At 38.2% G+C, this 17,733-nt stretch overlaps 1 protein-coding gene across 1 annotated transcript in view; it reads right to left on the reverse strand.

The window, feature by feature from the left end:
* Positions 1-474: 474 nt before the first annotated feature.
* The window catches only part of LOC120541394 (SH2 domain-containing protein 4B), a 155,311-nt gene continuing 138,052 nt past the window's right edge, over positions 475-17,733 (reverse strand). Inside the window, exon 10 of the mRNA XM_039773015.1 lies at positions 475-930. Coding sequence (XP_039628949.1) covers positions 838-930 — 93 coding nt within the window. The 3' untranslated portion in view covers positions 475-837. The remainder of the gene's footprint in view (positions 931-17,733) is intronic.

Genomic DNA, 17,733 nt, shown 5'->3' on the forward strand with positions numbered 1-17,733 from the left:
CAAGGCTGTTTACACCCAAGGCACAATATCTGAACACACAGCAGACCAAAGAGCTGTACCTGTAGTGATAGAAATAAATGCATAACCTCCTGGCTGCTGGGTTAAGATAACACAAAGAACATGCACAGATGTGGGGGAGTTGAATTAGTTTGCAATGACCTGTTAATACAAAGATAGTGAATCCAGTAAACTCCTAACATAACTTAATTATGGCATCACAACTGTAATTATGAAGATTATTATTTTACTGTAAATGCTTAGTAATGCAGCAATTTGAAAATGAAGACTGCATACTATAACTATAATGTTGACACAAACAATTTTATTATAGTGATGTGCAGTAACTCAGCATGTTATTTGCTACAAACAAAAGCGGTAGAGTTCTTAATACTAAACCATGGCTGGCATCCAGAATGAAAAGGCTGATAATGTATCTTCATTACTTGCTCTGCAAATTATTTTCCTAGTATCACATTTTCTACAAGAGCCTCATTCCCCATCTGCTCTGAAAGATCTCACCGCCAGTCCCAGTCTGCTTGTTCACTGTCTCCCAGCTGCCTTAAGCTCAAATTCTAATTCTATTAGTGGCAGGTTCCTAAGCCAAGACTAGTAAGTATTTTTGTCCATTCTACTAAATGCCATAGCCGCTTTAGTGACATTTGCCTTGGACGTCACATCTAACTGCTATTGGGCTTGTCTGCTGTGTGTGGGTTGCTTAGTGGTGTGTTTATTGCAAACCTTTATGCTGCTAGTGTGCTGTGTGCGTTTAAAAGTGTGCTCCGTCTACAAAGCAGATGTGTTTTTCATTCCACAATAACTGATCTGTGTCTTCAGCCTTCATTGGAACAGTCCACCACAGTCATTTGCAGTAGTTTTCACAGCACATGCTTCCTGTAGTAGCTCACTCCCTGATGTTGTGATCACTTCCTCCTGCAAAGAAATAGAACAGTAAGCACTGTGAGGGATGATGTGTCAAAGATTGTCTGTGACATCTTGAATGCAGAGAATAAGCTTGCTTTAATTATAAGGCTTACACATATTTGAACCCATCTGTAGCTGGAACACTTGTGGTTGCAGCCCTGAATCAAAACAACAAGACTCCAGAGTTCTTTAACACACATTTAAATAAAGTCATGGTTGAAAAGGGCAAAAGGGAAAAGGCAAACTTACATTGCTCCATGGGTGTCATACACTTGCCCAACATAAATCAATAATAAATACTCCCCTCTTATCACCGGTGCTTTTCTTATTTTATTGTTACATTTAGTATTAAATAGAAATAAAATTACATATGATTGACCTAACACAGAGAATTAGACCCTGCCACGTGCCCATTGCTGACTAGGACCATCTCTAGTACCCATGGTTCTGAACTGGACTGAGTAGGTTCAAAATATGGATGGTTGCATGTGGCAAAAAATCAACTTAATTTTGAAGTTACACTTGGATTGAAAAGATCCATCAGACTTGTGGTAAGGACACTGGATGGTAAAGCTTAGCTCACAGTCACAATGTTACCCCAAACAAATGTGAGAGAAAATTTCAGAAGTAACAGTAGTTAAATATATTGGTTTGCAGCGCACATTGAAACATGTATAAATTTCTTTTAAGAATGTCACAAAGAGAACAATTGAAATGGTTAAATAACAAAAGACAGCAATGTACCAGGAAAGGTTGATGTAATACAAAAAATGTACTAAGAGGTGATTAAGAGATCAGCAGATGTCCTGTAAACAGCAAAACTGGACAGTTTTTACATACACAGAAATTTCAAGGGTACTAGCTTATCCTAAGAGATAAGAGAAGAACAAGAGTATAATAAAATAGACTTTTATTTTAATAATTCATTTGGGTATAGACCAACGAACCAATCAGAATAAATATATGCATTAATCAGGCCAATTATGTAAATTCAGTTGTTTATATATTGGACCTCTGCCCTGCTCTTCAAGCATTTGCTGAAGAGATACTTAAAGACACAATGGACAAGTTTTCTCCTGCCTGGATATTGACTTGAAGAAGCTTGATCAAACTTCTCCAAGTAAAGGATAAGTGTATGTTTTTAATTAATATGTTAATTTCTACCACACAAATCACTTAACTTGTGACCTAATATTGCATAAATGTTAACAACTATTCATAAGTGCCCCATGATGAAATCGTGACTCCTGCTTTTTGACCAATGCTGGTAGGACACACTCCAGCCCTGTGGTTAGGGCAATGGACTGTAGACCAGAAAAGAGTGAGGGTGGGAGCATGCGCTGATAGCATGTTGCTGCAGCCACCACACTATGAACCACCTGTAACAGTGTGAGGTTTTTTATAGTGACTGGAGTGCCAATCCTGCAACCAACCCTCAAGTTTTCCCTGTAAGTTGAAGGACCTGCTTGCAGGGCTGCATGCAGGTTAACGTCATACCCAGGATGAAGCAACTGCAGGTTAAGCTTACTAGTTTAATTCTCCAATGGTTAATAAAAACAATATAACATAGAAAATCATTTAACTTAATTCAGTGTATTCTTATCAAGCACATTTCCATTCAAAAGCCCAGTGCAGTATATACTAATTACAAATACAATTAACAACAACACAAAACTACTTGCAACAAAAACAAAAAACAATGCTGAAATACCAACACAAATAAAACCATAAACAATCTATACAAAGGAATACAGTAATCCCTCCTCTGCATTCCAGAACCCCCCGCGATAGATGAAAATCCGCAAAGTAGAAACCATATGTTTGTATGGTTATTTTTATATATTTTAAGCCCTTATAAACTGTTAACATTATTAGAGCCCTCTAGACATGAAATTACACCCTTTAGTCAAAAGTTTAAACTGTGCTCCATTACAAGACAGAGATGACAGTTCTTTCTCACAATTAAAAGAATGCAAACATATCTTCTCTTCAAAGGAGTGTCTGCATCAGGAGCAGAGAATTTCAGAGAGAGAGAGAGCTTGCTCACAAAGAAAAGCAAACAATCAAAAAATCAATACGTGTGCTTTTAAGTTTGCCCGAAGCACCGCAATAAAGCGGCATTTTTCAGAGGAGCATCAATATCTTCTAAGCAAACAGCCTCTGCGCAAACAGCCCCTCTGCTCACATCTCCTCCGTCAGGCGCAGAGAACGTCAGAGAGAGAGAGAGAAAGCGCGAGATTAAAGCAAACCATCAAAAAATCAATACGTGTGCTTTTAAGTTTGCCCGAAGCACCGCAATAAAGCGGCATTTTTTAAAGGAGCGTCAGTATCTTTTAAGCAAACAGCCTCTGTGCAAACAGCCTCTGTGCAAACAGCACCTCTGCTCACAGAGGTGAGATAGAGGCAGAGACAAGCAAACAATCAAGCACCGCGCGAGAAAGCATATCTTATAGCATTGAGGAGTTTTAGTTAATATGTAATACATGCTCTGATTGGGCAGTTTCTAAGCCATCCGCCAATAGCGTCCCTTGTATGAAATCAACTGGGCAAACAAACTGAGGAAGCATGTACCACAAATTAAAAGACCCATTGTCCGCAGAAATCCGCGAACCAACGAAAAATCCGTTATATATATTTAGATATGCTTACATTTAAAATCCGCGATAGAGTGAAGCCGCGAAAGTCGAAGTAAGATATAGCGAGGGATTACTGTATTCACAAACAGTATATATAAACTATTAAAATGTTTTTTTGTGTTGATTGGGATTTTATTTATGTTCCTTTTCTTATTAGTTCCAGATTCCACTGCCATAGACCAGCAGTACTTTGCAGTATACCAGTGGTTCTCAAACTATGGGGCAGGTCCCCCTAGAGGGGCGTGAAGTAACAAAAAGGGGGGCGTGAAGATGTGAAAAAAAGAAAACAAGAATCAAAAATATGAAAAATACATCTATTGAAACCAAAACAAATTAACTTAAACTACATTCTGATACTAGAAAAATAAAAATAGTTAGATAAATGTCGATAAAAGTTAAGTAGGTATAATGAAATATACACCTATGATATATCATTAATTAAAAAAGAACAAATTGGTATTAGTGGGCTCCTTTCAAAAAAGCGTTAGGGGGTGTGATTAAAACTGTTATGAAAACTCGGATCGCAAATACTGCAGTATACCATGACACTGGCATCAATGATGTATGCCACTACAATTAAAGCTTAATCCAGCAAGAGCCATAATGCACATTGTATGTAAGTGTTACTCTATTTCTTTTTTAGAAATTCCCATATAGAAATGATACAGTTCGCTTTGATACTGGACTTAAGCCAGTGTAAAACACCTCCATTACATGCACGCAGTCATCACTCAGTTAGATGTGTAACTTCTAAAGACAACAAGTGCACCATAGGGTTAGTCATTTTTTGGGTTTTTTTATTTGCAATAGAAGGATGTGTATAAAAGTGTGTATGTACTTAGCTGTTATAGAACTTTTCACGTTAATCAATGGAAAAATATATCCCAAGTAAATACATTACCATCCAATAGGGTAACATAATTAAACATGACAAATGAAGTAAGGGTAAATAAAATGTTCAGTGTAAGATTCCATCACTAATTGGACATAGCTCCAAACTCATTATTCAGAAAAAAATCCATTGCAAGTCCTCATGAGTATTCTTACTCTCCATTCTACATGTTGGCAATACAAGATCTTCTGTCCAGCATACCAGATACAGAATATAAATGTGATTTTTTTTCACTTAATTATCTTTTTACACTGTAGTGTTTTAATGAAAGCTATGCCCTTGCAGGTGTCAAGTTCAAATTATTAATCTTTTTAATGGTGCTCCTAATGAAAATTATTATCAAAGGAAGTATTACTGGCATCATAAAAACAGTTGTGCAATTTACAACATAATCAGCATTAACTACATTGCTTTTCCTCATTAGTCTTTTAAATTGAAGGTTTATACAACATAAGTTGCAAAGTACTGACATTCATCTACACATGCAGAGGGAAAACATTGTAAATAATAACAACAAAACAAATTATTTTGTATTTTGACATTTCTTTATTGTAAATTTGTGACCAACATAATAGAACTGAGAGATCTTTTGGCAACCCACTGGCCTAGGATTGGTCTAGTAACATGTAAATATACTAGCAAAGCTGTTGTGGCATGAAATTGTGTATGAAAGTTGATAAATATTTTGTATGTCTGTATTTGTAAGTCAGGCAAAGCCAATTTCAATATCAATGTGTCAGGATTTCATTGATGAGAACAGCAATACTTTCATGTCTAACCAAACCCTCTTTAGGACTGACTTAGAATGAGGAATTTATTATAGGGTTGCGAGAAGTGCCTAAAACAAGTTTGGCAAGTGGTTGTCTGAAGGACATACTCTCAACCAACCCGTACAAGGAGACAAAACTACCTAGCTGGCAATCTTCAACTCAACAAATGGTCTTGGGGGCAGGAATAAAAAGGCAGTGTGTGTGTACCCATCGGTCTGAAGTATGACTGTTTGGGATTGGTTTTGAATCAGAAGCCTTTCTGTATCACAACGCTCTACTGGTGTAAGGATTTGGACAGAGAATCTATAAATTTGGCCGCTTTAACCCTCCCTTCCTCTCTCTCTCTCACACTATGGACATGAAAAGACCACACTGAGAAGCACAACTTGGCAGCCATATTGAGACAGGCATGCCGCCTGTCCCAAAGAAAGCTAACTAGAAATGATGACCTAACTAGAGACATTTAAGTAACTACAACTCTGTGTGCTTCCTGAAACTGCACATCTAGCATTTATTAGGTTGTATGGTATGCCAATATTCACATGCACTTTCATTGTTGTTATTATTTTATGAATATGATCAATAATACAGTACATTATTAAAGTTGTAACTTAATTCCAGCTGATCTTTTACTCCATGTAACTGTCAGAGGTTATAGATGTAGAAGTGAAAGTAGGGAGAAATTATAAAGTACAGTACCTTATAAACAGTGATAAGTCTATAGGAAGGGCAGCACGGTGGCGCAGTGGTAGCGCTGCTGCCTCGCAGTTAGGAGACCCGGGTTCGCTTCCCGGGTCCTCCCTGCATGGAGTTTGCATGTTCTCCCTGTGTCTGCCTGGGTTTCCTCCAGGCGCTCCGGTTTCCTCCCACAATCCAAAGACATGCAGGTTAGGTGGATTGGCGATTCTAAATTGGCCCTAGTGTGTGCTTGGTGTTTGTGTGTGTCCTGCGGTGGGTTGGCACCCTGCCCAGGATTGGTTCCTGCCTTGTGCCCTGTGTTGGCTGGGATTGGCTCCGGCAGACCCCCGTGACCCTGTGTTCGGGTTCAGCGGGTTAGAAAATGGATGGATGGAAGTCTATGGGATATGAGACATTCTAATAAAGTCTACACAATAAAGAATACAAAAGGGGAAAGCAGAGTAATATTGAACTCTACCAAGACAAAACAATAGTGAAACACCCCACCCATTTATTACAACAGGCTCAATGGTAAGTCTGCCAGTTTTGATTGCATCGTGCATTAACAAACCTTTGTTCACCCAGTATGCTACCCCTTACATCCATCTTTCTTTGTATGTCTTTTTGCTTTTGTTCATTGGACATTCTAGCCCCAACATAAAATTTTTTGCGCTTTTTGTTGCCATTCTTCATTTGACATTCCCAATCTCTTGTGGACGCTGGATGACATCACGCCGAAGCAACATCACTGAAACCAGACAGATGGAGATCTTATCTCTTTATATAGATATATATATATATATAGAGAGAGAGAGAGAGAGAGAGACACAGAGAAATGTTGCCGTTTGCCTTGGAGGTACCTATTTTATAGGTTTTATTATTTATATAACACATTTAAAACAACTAAAAGTTGACTAAAGTGCCTTACATAGAATAAGGGCTAATTGTAAGAAATAAAAGCCAGATAAAGAATTATAACATACAAGTGATAGTGCACTGGATGATAACGTACAGGGAATACACTTGACTTGAGCATTCTTAGCTTTCCTACTTTTTATCTGTATGTTTAGCATTCCGTTTGCACAGAGGTTGATGTGCTTGCTGCTTCCTGAGCAGCTCTTCTTTTCTCTGCCCTAGCAGCCCGCTTCTTCTCTTCTTCTGTCGGCATCTTTTCGATTTAAAACTGATTAAGTTAGTTTTTTGTTTTGCAATTACTTAGTACGTTTTCCTTAATTTTTCACGTAAGCTGGCACTCAAGTCTTCAATCTGCCTCAAGAATAATTTAAGATATGAAGAGGTAGGGGAAGTGACAGCGAAGGTGGTAGGGATGAGAATGGTGCCCGTATGCATGCGACCTGATTCTACAATAAAATAAAATAAAAATAAAAAGAGGAATAACCTTGGAGGTCAATCATCACCCCGAAAGAGGATAGTAGCGGTCACGTAGTATATGTGTACCAAATTTCAGGTCAACGGTTTGCGTGCTATAGGTGATTTAAAATCCTGGACAGACAAATGAACAGCCACAGTAGCATATTATATATAAAGACTGTATATATATAAATACAAAATGTTATGCATGCATAAACACACGCACACCATTATACAAACATTTCAGTACTAGATAAGTGGACCCAATGTGCTATCAATGTTTTGGATAACACAGGGTTGACCAAATGGAATGACTTCAGTTTTTGACTCATTTAACTGCAAGAAGTTTAGTGCCATCCAGAGTTGTATTTTATCTAAACAGGTTTAAAGCTTTGCTATTGACTCCATTTCATCTGGTTGCAATGAAAAGTAAATGTGGGTATCATCAGCCTAACAGTGACACCAGAATGTTATACTTGTTTAATATTGAGCAGAACAGTAACATATATACTGTAAAGAGAAGTGGGCAGGACATAAGATACCCCACAGGTTATGGAAGTGGTAGGAGACTTGCGCTGCCAAAATGTACTGAAATAGTATTGCCTTTGAGGTAATTTGTGAACCACTTAAGAGCAGTACCCCGAGTACCAACCCAGTGCTTCAGAATGTTAATTAGAATATCATGATAATCATGTCAAACGCAATGCTGACATCCAGTAAAATTATCATTGCGCGCCTCCAAGACCCAGCTGCCAATATCAGATCATTCATCACTCCTAGCAGCACCCATGCTGAGCTGTGAAATGTTCTGAATCCTGACTGAAACTTATCAACAATACTGTGTTCCAAAGAAGCCAGTAGCAGGGTACCCACAGCTTTACTCCAAAACTTTGGAGAGCAATAGTAATTTGGAAATGGGATGATAGCTGCTGGAAAGAAAGGAAGGTTGAGGTTGAATCATTGCATGCTTAAAACACGCAAGAGCAGTTCCCAATTGCAAGGAGTTATTAATAACTGACAGCACATTAGGACCAGTAACATCAAACACTGCTTTAAAGAATCGAGCAGGCATTAAGGCATAAGTAACATGATAGATATAATTGAATACTAACCCTCACCTATTCTGTTTCTGTTCTCGGTACTCAAATGTGGCACGGCCCACCTGCCAAGTTGTTTGCCTGCCTATGGTAAAGTCATCCCTGATGGAGGATCGCAGAAATCATGGGAAAGAGGGGTCCTTTCATTAGATTGGCTGGCCCAGCACTGTTTTAGCTGTGGAATGGCCAAATGGGGGAGGCAGCTTGATGGATGAGGTCTGCAGGACTAAAAATATCCAAATCTTATTATGTGATATCATCTACTGTTAAATTCTGCTCCGTACTTCTAAAATTTTTATTTTTATGCTGTATTAAGGATTTGTTCTGTTCTGTGTATTGTATTGTATTGACCCCCTTCTTTTGACACCCACTGCATGCCCAACCTACCTGGAAAGGGGTCTCTCTTTGAACTGCCTTTTCCAAGGTTTCTTCCATTTTTCCCTACAAGGTTTTTTTGGGAGTTTTTCCTTTTCTTCTCAGAGAGTCAAGGCTGGGGGGCTGCCAAGAGGCAGGGCCTGTTAAAGCCCATTGTGGCACTTCCTGTGTGATTTTAAGCTATACAAAAATAAATTGTATTGTATTGTATTCTATTAAGTGAAGGGGACAAAAAGACTGCTTTGTACAATTCACAATTTTAATCAGGGCCGAATGAGAAATTGCCTGAACCTAATGAAGGCCCACCAACGGATCCTGAGCAATAGGCACAATGCTATCTCTAATATCAGTAATTTAACTGATAATGCATTACAAAAAATCAGAAGACAGTGATGTCCCAGCCTTTGCAGAACCTCCATATGGATTTAGCACAGCATCAACAACACTAAATAATACTCGAGGATTAATAATATTTGAAAAAAAGTTGTTCTTGCAGCCTTGACAGCCTATTTATAATTGACAAGAGAGTCTTTGTGACTCTCCACACTAGTGTTTAGATGTGCACGGTGTATGTGCCCAAAAAAAAGTCTAACTGCATTCTCATACCATTGCTTGCATACTAAAGTGTCAGCAGGCATTTTTTGTGGCATTACATGTGTAATTTGTTAGCATGCCCTTGCTGATCAAACAGAGGAAGCTCTTCAGTCTACTTGTGACTTTACGCTGTAGGAAGATAAGTAAATAAATCAAAGGTAAATAACATTCGGTTTGGCTTTTATATAAGTAACATATAAAATGTTTCCTATGTAAAGACCATCGCAAAACATAATCACAAACAGGAGTTTGCACGATATGTTGGCGAGCTCTGTAAGCGTGCTGTTTCTTTGAAGGACAGGTGTGGGACAGACTGATTTGGCAGGATGATGCTGGACCTTGTCCTGTATCCAAACAGTGCTATCTTTCACCTTTACGTTTGGTGCAGCTGCGTTGTTCTTATATGTAAGTGGACGTTTCTTGCTGGGAGGGCTTATGTTCGCTTTCTCCGATCTGAGTTTGCCACTGTTATTGCGCGTCTTTATTTGAAAGCAGTGTCTGATCGGGGCGAGTGTGAACGCGACTGAGAGAATAAAACTGAATAAAAAAATGCTAACCTTTACAAGTACCATACATTTACACTGGCTGTTACAGACTCAAATCAAAAGTATGTTTTTATTGTATAATAGTAACAATAAGAGCAACTCACTACTCAAAACATTTATTTTGGGACATGTTTAGACTGAAACCCGGTACCTTCTGAATAGGAGTCACTTACCACTGTACCACCAAAGAAGTCAAGATAACAAGCCACACTAACCCAATTTCTTTTTCTTTGGTTATAGTCTTAAAAAAAGCGCACTTGTTCTGTTATTTTTGTACCTTTTGTGAAAGTGCTTATTTAATATTTGGACTTCAGTCTTCACACATTATACACTTCGTGTCAAATTTTTGTTAGTACTAAAACATGGAAAAAATTTGTCTTTTAGGTATGTGTTCAACATTTCCGTCATCCTGCACTTACATATACAGTAGATCTTTGAACACACGGAACACACATGAAATGCAAGTGTCCCAAATAACGATATATTTTTTTAGCCTATACACCTGACTCCATGATAAACAAGGCTTCTGTTGGGAAAGGTTTTTTGCAGTTTCTACAGCGGTGGGGGGCTGGATGGTATAGCAGGCTGCTTGCTCTTTTTCTCTTGCCTGGTAGCTCTATCCTTAGCATCCTTGTCCCAATATACTCAGCATCTCTCCTCTGCACATGTCCAAACCAGCGCAATCTCGCCTCTCTGACTTTGTCTCCCAACCGTCCAACTTGAGCTAACCCTCTAATGTACTCATTTCTAATCCTATCCATCCTCATTACACCCAGTGCAAATCTTAGCATCTTTAACTCTGTCAGTGCCACCGTCTCCAACCCATATAACATAGCTGGTATCACTACCGTTCTGTAGACCTTCACTCTTGCTGATATCCGTCTGTCACAAATCATTCCTGACACTCTTCTCCACCCTGCCTGCACTCTCTTTTTCACCTCTCTTCCACAATCCCCATTACTCTGTACTGTTGATCCCAAGTATTTAAACTCATCCACCTTCGCCAACTCTACTCCTTGAATCCTCACCATTCCACTGACCTCCCTCTCATTTACACACTTGTATTCTGTCTTGTTCCTCCTGACCTTCATTCCTCTCCTCTCTAGAATATATCTCCCCCTCTCCAGGGTCTCCTCAACCTGCTCCCTACTATTGCTACAGATCACAGTGTCATCAGTAAACATCATAGTCCACGGGGACTCCTGTCTAATCTCCTTTGTCAACCTGTCCATCACTATTGCAAATAAGAAAGGGCTCAGAGCCAATCCCTGATGTAATCCCACCTCCACCTTGAATGCATCCATCACTCCTACCGCAGACCTCACCACGGTCACACTTCCCTCGTACATATCCTTTACTACTCTTATATAATTCTCTGCCACTCCCAACTTCCTCATACAATACCACAACTTCTCTCGAGGCACCCTGTCATATGCTTTCTCCGGGTTCACAAAGACGCAATGCAACTCCTTCTTGCCTTCTCTATACTTCTCCATCAACACCCTCAGAGCAAACATTGCATCTGTGGTGCTCTTTCCTGGCATGAAATCATACTGCTGTTCACTAATCATCATCTCCATTCTTAACCTAGCTTCCCCTAATCTTTACCATAACTTCATGCTGTGGGTCATCAATTTTATCTCCCTGTAGTTACAACAGTCCTGCACATCCCCCTTATTCTTAAATAGCGGCATCAGCACACTTCCTCCCCACGCCTCAGGCATCCTCTCACTTTCCAAGATTTCATTAAACAATCTGGTTAAAAACTCCACTGCCATCTATCTTAAACACCTCCATGCTTCCACAGTTATGTCATCTGGACCAACAGCTTTTCCATTCTTCATCCTCTTCATAGCCATCCTTAATTCCTCCTTGCTAATCCGTTGCACTTCCTGATTCACTATCTCCACATCATCCAACCTCTTCTCTCTCTCATTCTCTTCATTCATCAGCCTCTCAAAGTACTCTTTCCATCTGCTCAACACACTATCCACGCTTGTGAGTACGTTTCCATCTTTATCTTTTATTACCCTAACCTGTTACACATCTTTCCCAGCATGGTGACTCTGTCTAGCCAATCGGTACAAGTCCTTTTCTCCCAACCTCTCATACAACTCATCATATGCCTTTTCTTTAGCCTTCGCCACCTCTCTCTACACCTTTTGCCTTATCTCCTTGTACTCTTGTCAACTTTATGCATCTCTCTGACTATCCCACTTCTTCTTTGCCATCATCTTCCTTTGTATACTCTCCTGTACTTCCCCATTCCATCACCAGATTTCCTTTTCCCCCTTCCTCTGTCCAGATGTCACGCCAAGCACACTGCTTGCTGTCACCCTTACTACATCTGCTGTAGTTTACCAAATGTCTGGTAATTCTTCACTACCACCCAGTGCCTGTTTTACCCTATTTCTCCCTAAACTCAACCTTGCAGTGTTCCTTTATCAACTTCCACCATTTGATCATTGGCTCTGCCCTCATTCTCTTCCTCTTCTTGATCTCCAATGTCATCCTACAGACCACCATCCTATGCTGCTTAACTACACTTTCCCCTGCCATCACTTTGCAGACTTCAATCTCCTTCAGATTGACTCTTCTGCATAGGATGCAATCTACCTGTGTGCATCTTCCTCCACGCTTGTACGTAACCCTATGTTCCTCCCTCTTCTTAAAATACGTATTCATCACGGCCATGTTCATCCTTTTGGCAAAATCCACTATCCTCTGACCTTCTTCATTCTTCTCCTTGACACCATACCTACCCATCACGTCCTCGTCTCCTCTGTTCCCTTCACCAACATGTCCATTGAAATCCACTCCAATCACCACTTTCTGTCCCTTGGGTACACTGTTTATCACTTCATCCAACTCACTCCAAAAATCTTCTTTCTCATCCATTGCACACCCAACTTGCGGGGCATATGCACTAACAACATTCATCCTCACACCTCCAATTTCCAGCTTCAAAATCATTACTCCGTCTGACACTTTTTTCACCTCCAAAACACTTGACATACTTTTCCTTTAGAATAACCCCTATTCCATTTCTCCTCCTATCCATGCCATGATAGAACAATTTGAACATTGATGGGCCCCTTATTTGTTATAAATGATTACAGTTATTACACAACCAGGGTCCATTGGTAATGGCTGCATTGTTGTTATGCTAAGGTGGAAAACAGCATGAGAAGAGAATGCATTAGGAGAAAAGACATAATCGGAGGGAAAGCAAAGGTTGTAACTGGGAATTTAATAGATCAATCATCAAAACTGTAAGACTAGAATCAAAGGAGAACAGAAACATCATTAGCAAACTACAAAACAAAAGTAAAATTTTTGAACCACAATAAGCTTGGATTGAGACATATAAAAGCAAAAATGGTAATAACATGAACAAAAATAAAAATATTACAATCATTATATAAAGTACTAACCAGAAAACAACATCATTTATGAATTCCTTGAACTCAATAACCCAATCAGCGAGAACAAAACCCATGAATTTTTACATAAAGAAGCTAAAAGTAATTTAAAGACACAACATGTTTATTTTTAACTATAGACTCATCTATCCATAAAGAATGTTTAGGTTTTCTGTGTTTAAGATTTAAATGAAGAAATTAGAGGTATTGATAACCCAATATTTTTTTTAGTTGCTTTTCAATTATCCACCCAATATGCCATGTTCCCTGCCTAAGGAATTTTAATCTTATACATAGCTATTTACTACCCCCATACAGGCAATCGATTTATCGCCTAGGTACCTAGGTTTAATGGAGGACTTCATGCTGTCACACACGTAAGCATGGCAAATCTATTATGAGGATCAATGTCTGGGTTTTGGGGCAAAACGATTTGGGTACAGCACCATAACTACCTAGTCTTTTGCTTCTGCTCTCATTCTTGAGGAGCCTGTCCATGAAGATGACCAGTGATATTCTTCTCACACCTCCTTCAGCGGCTTCCCTTCTGGCACTATGGATAAAACTTGACGCTAACAGGAAGCTGGCATCATTTTGAAGACCATTTTTAGATGGACACAATGTTACTGCCACCATATATTCCTTTGAATACCTTCCAAAATTGAATGTTCTTGCTTTTTTGAGTGGTTCAAAACCTTAGACCTTAAGCCTTTACATGCTCCCTTTTGTATTTCTTTCATGTATTGACCTGACTGGAAGCTAAACAATTGGATGAACATATAAGAGAAAACACCGTTGCTGTTTTGTTTTTTTGTTGTTGAAAAGAAACACAGATCTTTACATCTATGCACTGATTATGGAGAACTAGATTAGCAGTCAAAAATACTTTCCTACTTCTCCTGATTTCATCACATCTCTGCTAACCTAAATTACTGATTCCACAATTTTAATAGCTTGGATCTCAGAAGGGGGTGGAAAATTACTTTTAATATCGTGTCGGGGCATTATGAATATTTGGTATGATATTTGAATAAGCTAACACTGTAGCAGTCTTTCCATAATGTGCTGCAACAGTCTTTAAATAATTTGTAAATTATATTTTTCATGATATTATCAGGATCTTAATATACATAAATAACATTTAAATTTTCTCCAAGTGTTTAGTCATGCTGGTCATGTCTGTGCTGTGTGCACACTAAGCTGTAAAAATTGTAGATTTTATAAACCGCCTAAGTTTATGAAAAATGCGGAGCAATCGAAGAGTGTAGAGCAATCTAAAGGACAAGCTATTCAGTAAAGTATGTACAAGGTCTGTTAGGTTGGCAAATTAGTATCATAAGTTAAACAAAAACATCAGCAACTGTGATGATATCAATTACTTGATTATCAAAAAACAAGTAAGATATTTGCTTGGATGAGGCTCATAAAACTTTAGAAAAATTAAAAAGATTACTCATCTCATCACCAATCTTACAACATTCTGATAGTACACTAGCGTTTGAACTGGCTTCATGTAAAACTGATGTGAACCTGGCGTGTTTGGATTAAAGCAGTTGAATGAAAAAACTTTTAAGATATCCGAAAGCTTTTTTTCTGTGCTTAGAAATCTTTACTCAGCAGAACAAAATTATGACATGGGTAGTTGTGAATTATTAGCAATTAAGTTAACACTAGAAGAGTGGTGACATTGGTTAGAGGGTGCTAAAAAACCCCATCTTTACTGATCATAAAACTAATCTAAAAAGGGCAACATGACTAAATGAGTGATAAGCACTTTTAGTCAGTCAATATAATTTTGGAAATTCATATCAAGCTGGTAATTTAAAAGTAGATTCAGTATTACACCAGTTTAACTGAATCTGAACAGGAAGCTTCATGTACACTTCATTTAGAATATTTTTAGCATAGTGATTGATCCCACTAAATATTTTTGATGTGGTTATGAAGTCACACGAAGGTCAATTTGTTCCTAATGATATTCCATAGCGGTTACTATTTGTTCCTGAGTCTAATTAAAAAAATATGGCAATTTTTTACAATGGGGACATAATTTGTTAGTAGATGAATTTCCAAGTATTACAAAGACCACACATCTTATTATTCAGTATTTATATTGGCCCACATTGATATAGACAATATTTGGAATTATGTTATATCTTTTAAAAATACTGCTTCAAGGCTACCACAACCTTTATCACCTAATTATCTCTGAAAAGAAATCTCTGTGAATCTTATAAATGATTCATCACCTTCTCAAGGTTCTACTGCTACACTACTTCCAGTACATAGATTTTGCAACAGGGCTTATTTTATTCCTTCAAAAACATTGTCTTTGGCTCAAGAGTTGGCTGAATATTTTATTTCCTCGGTTTTTCTAAATCAATCATATCTCAATTTGATTTCTAATTTTGGTAGCACATTTGCTTCAAAATGGGCTCTACAGTAAATTTAACACATCTTGAGAGTAATAGGCAAACAGAACAAATAAATCAAAGCAGGGTGAAATTCCTAAAACATACAATGTACTTGTTCCAGGAGTTTTCACACAACATTAGCCTACTACTATAGGTATTTCATCTATTGAACACCAGTATGGTTTCACATCACCTTCATAACAAGTTGTTGTACTTTTTTTTTTCTAATTAATATTATTAAAATCACACAACACTCCATACAAATAGATCAATTTTACAAGAATAGGATTGAAAACAAATCAACTTTTTTTTTTCCTTGATTCCTATTTTATGACATTATTTAAACAATTTAAAAAGGATCTGCAGAAAAGTCGGGGGAAAGCTGTTGAAGGCTGGAGAATTTGTCAAATATTTATCAGCTAAGAAATTCCATCAAATTATTATACTGGACAGAAACTGCATGAGACTTCTAACTGAATATTTCACCCTGTGATTGCCATATGTTAGGTCCTTATGGTTACGAGACATTAATTTAAAAAAAAAACTTTGTCAATATAAGTTGAAATAAATTTTACGCCATAAAAAGCAAAATTTGTGCCATAAAAGAACTATGCACTGAACACAATTATGCATATAAAATGCACTTAAACAACACACTAATAAAATACTCCAAAAATGAGCCCTGTGATTTATAAATTAGTCCTTTCTGCTTATTTCAGAGTTTCCCCAGTTCTTCCATATCTTAAACCTTTTCCCATATTCTTCCCATATTCTTATTCTTCATCACCTACAGTACCTGTTTATTATGACAGAGCTTTCAGATTCTCAATTACACGGTGGTGTACGGGGTGGCACGGTGGCGCAGTGGTAGAGCTGCTGCCTCACAGTCAGGAGACCTGAGTTCACTTCCTGGGTCCTCCCTGCGTGGAGTCTGCATGTTCTCCTTGTCTGTGTGGGTTTTCTCTGGATGCTCCAGTTTCTTCCCACAGTCCAAGGACATGCAGGTTAGGTGCATTGGCGATTCTAAATTGTCCCTAGTGTGTGTGTGTACGCCCTGCCCGGGGTTTGTTTCCTGTCTTGCACCCTGTGTTGGCTGGGATTGGCTCCAGCAGACCCCCGTGACAACAACAACATTTATTTATATAGCACATTTTCATACAAGTAATGTAGCTCAAAGGGCTTTACATGATGAAGAAAGAAAAAAAAAATAATAAGAAGAATTAAAATAAGACAAAACTCATTAACATAGAATAAAAGTAAGATCCCATGGCCAGGGAGGACAGAAAAAAACAAAAAAACTCCAGACGGCTGGAAAAAAAATAAAATCTGCAGGGGTTCCAGAAACATGAGACCACCCAGCCCCCTGTGGGCATCCTACCTAACATGAATGATCAGTCTTCATTGTATTTAGGGTTCTCATGGAAGGATGGTGACCCTGTAGTTAGGATATAGCGGGTTGGATAATGGATGGATGTTTATTCTCTGCCACTCAGTTACTCACAAGTCCCTTTGGACCCACTCCCATCCAACATAAGCATAACACAAATCTATGTTATCTCAGTGTGTGTTATCCCGACTATAGTTAACTACTGCCTCCTACTCATTTTCCTTGTGTGGGGATATCCTAAAAGTTCATCTGACTATAAATAAAACCCATCAACAACTTATAGAGACAATACTTAGTACTAGAATTAAAGAAATTATTCATCCAAAAATAATATTTTTTTTATGTTACTTGCCACATGTAGTTGGTAGTGATGGCTGAGAAAATAATTTAATCTTGTGATTTAGCAAAGAATGGAGATAGAAACTTTTTTAACAGAATGGAAGTCTATTGTGAACCTACACTCTAGCAATATTAAAAATGTCCATGAAAAATCTCTCATTACTTGTGTCACATGTCAAGTCATCCAGTTGTAAGCTCAGAATGTGCAAAACACATTAATTTTTTGCTAAAATATAGTTAATAAAAACTGAAAATGAAAGTAGGCTAGAAACAGAAAACCTCTTCATATGGG

This window comes from Polypterus senegalus, chromosome 1, assembly GCF_016835505.1.
Source record: "Polypterus senegalus isolate Bchr_013 chromosome 1, ASM1683550v1, whole genome shotgun sequence".
Taxonomy (NCBI): Eukaryota; Metazoa; Chordata; class Cladistia; order Polypteriformes; family Polypteridae; genus Polypterus; species Polypterus senegalus.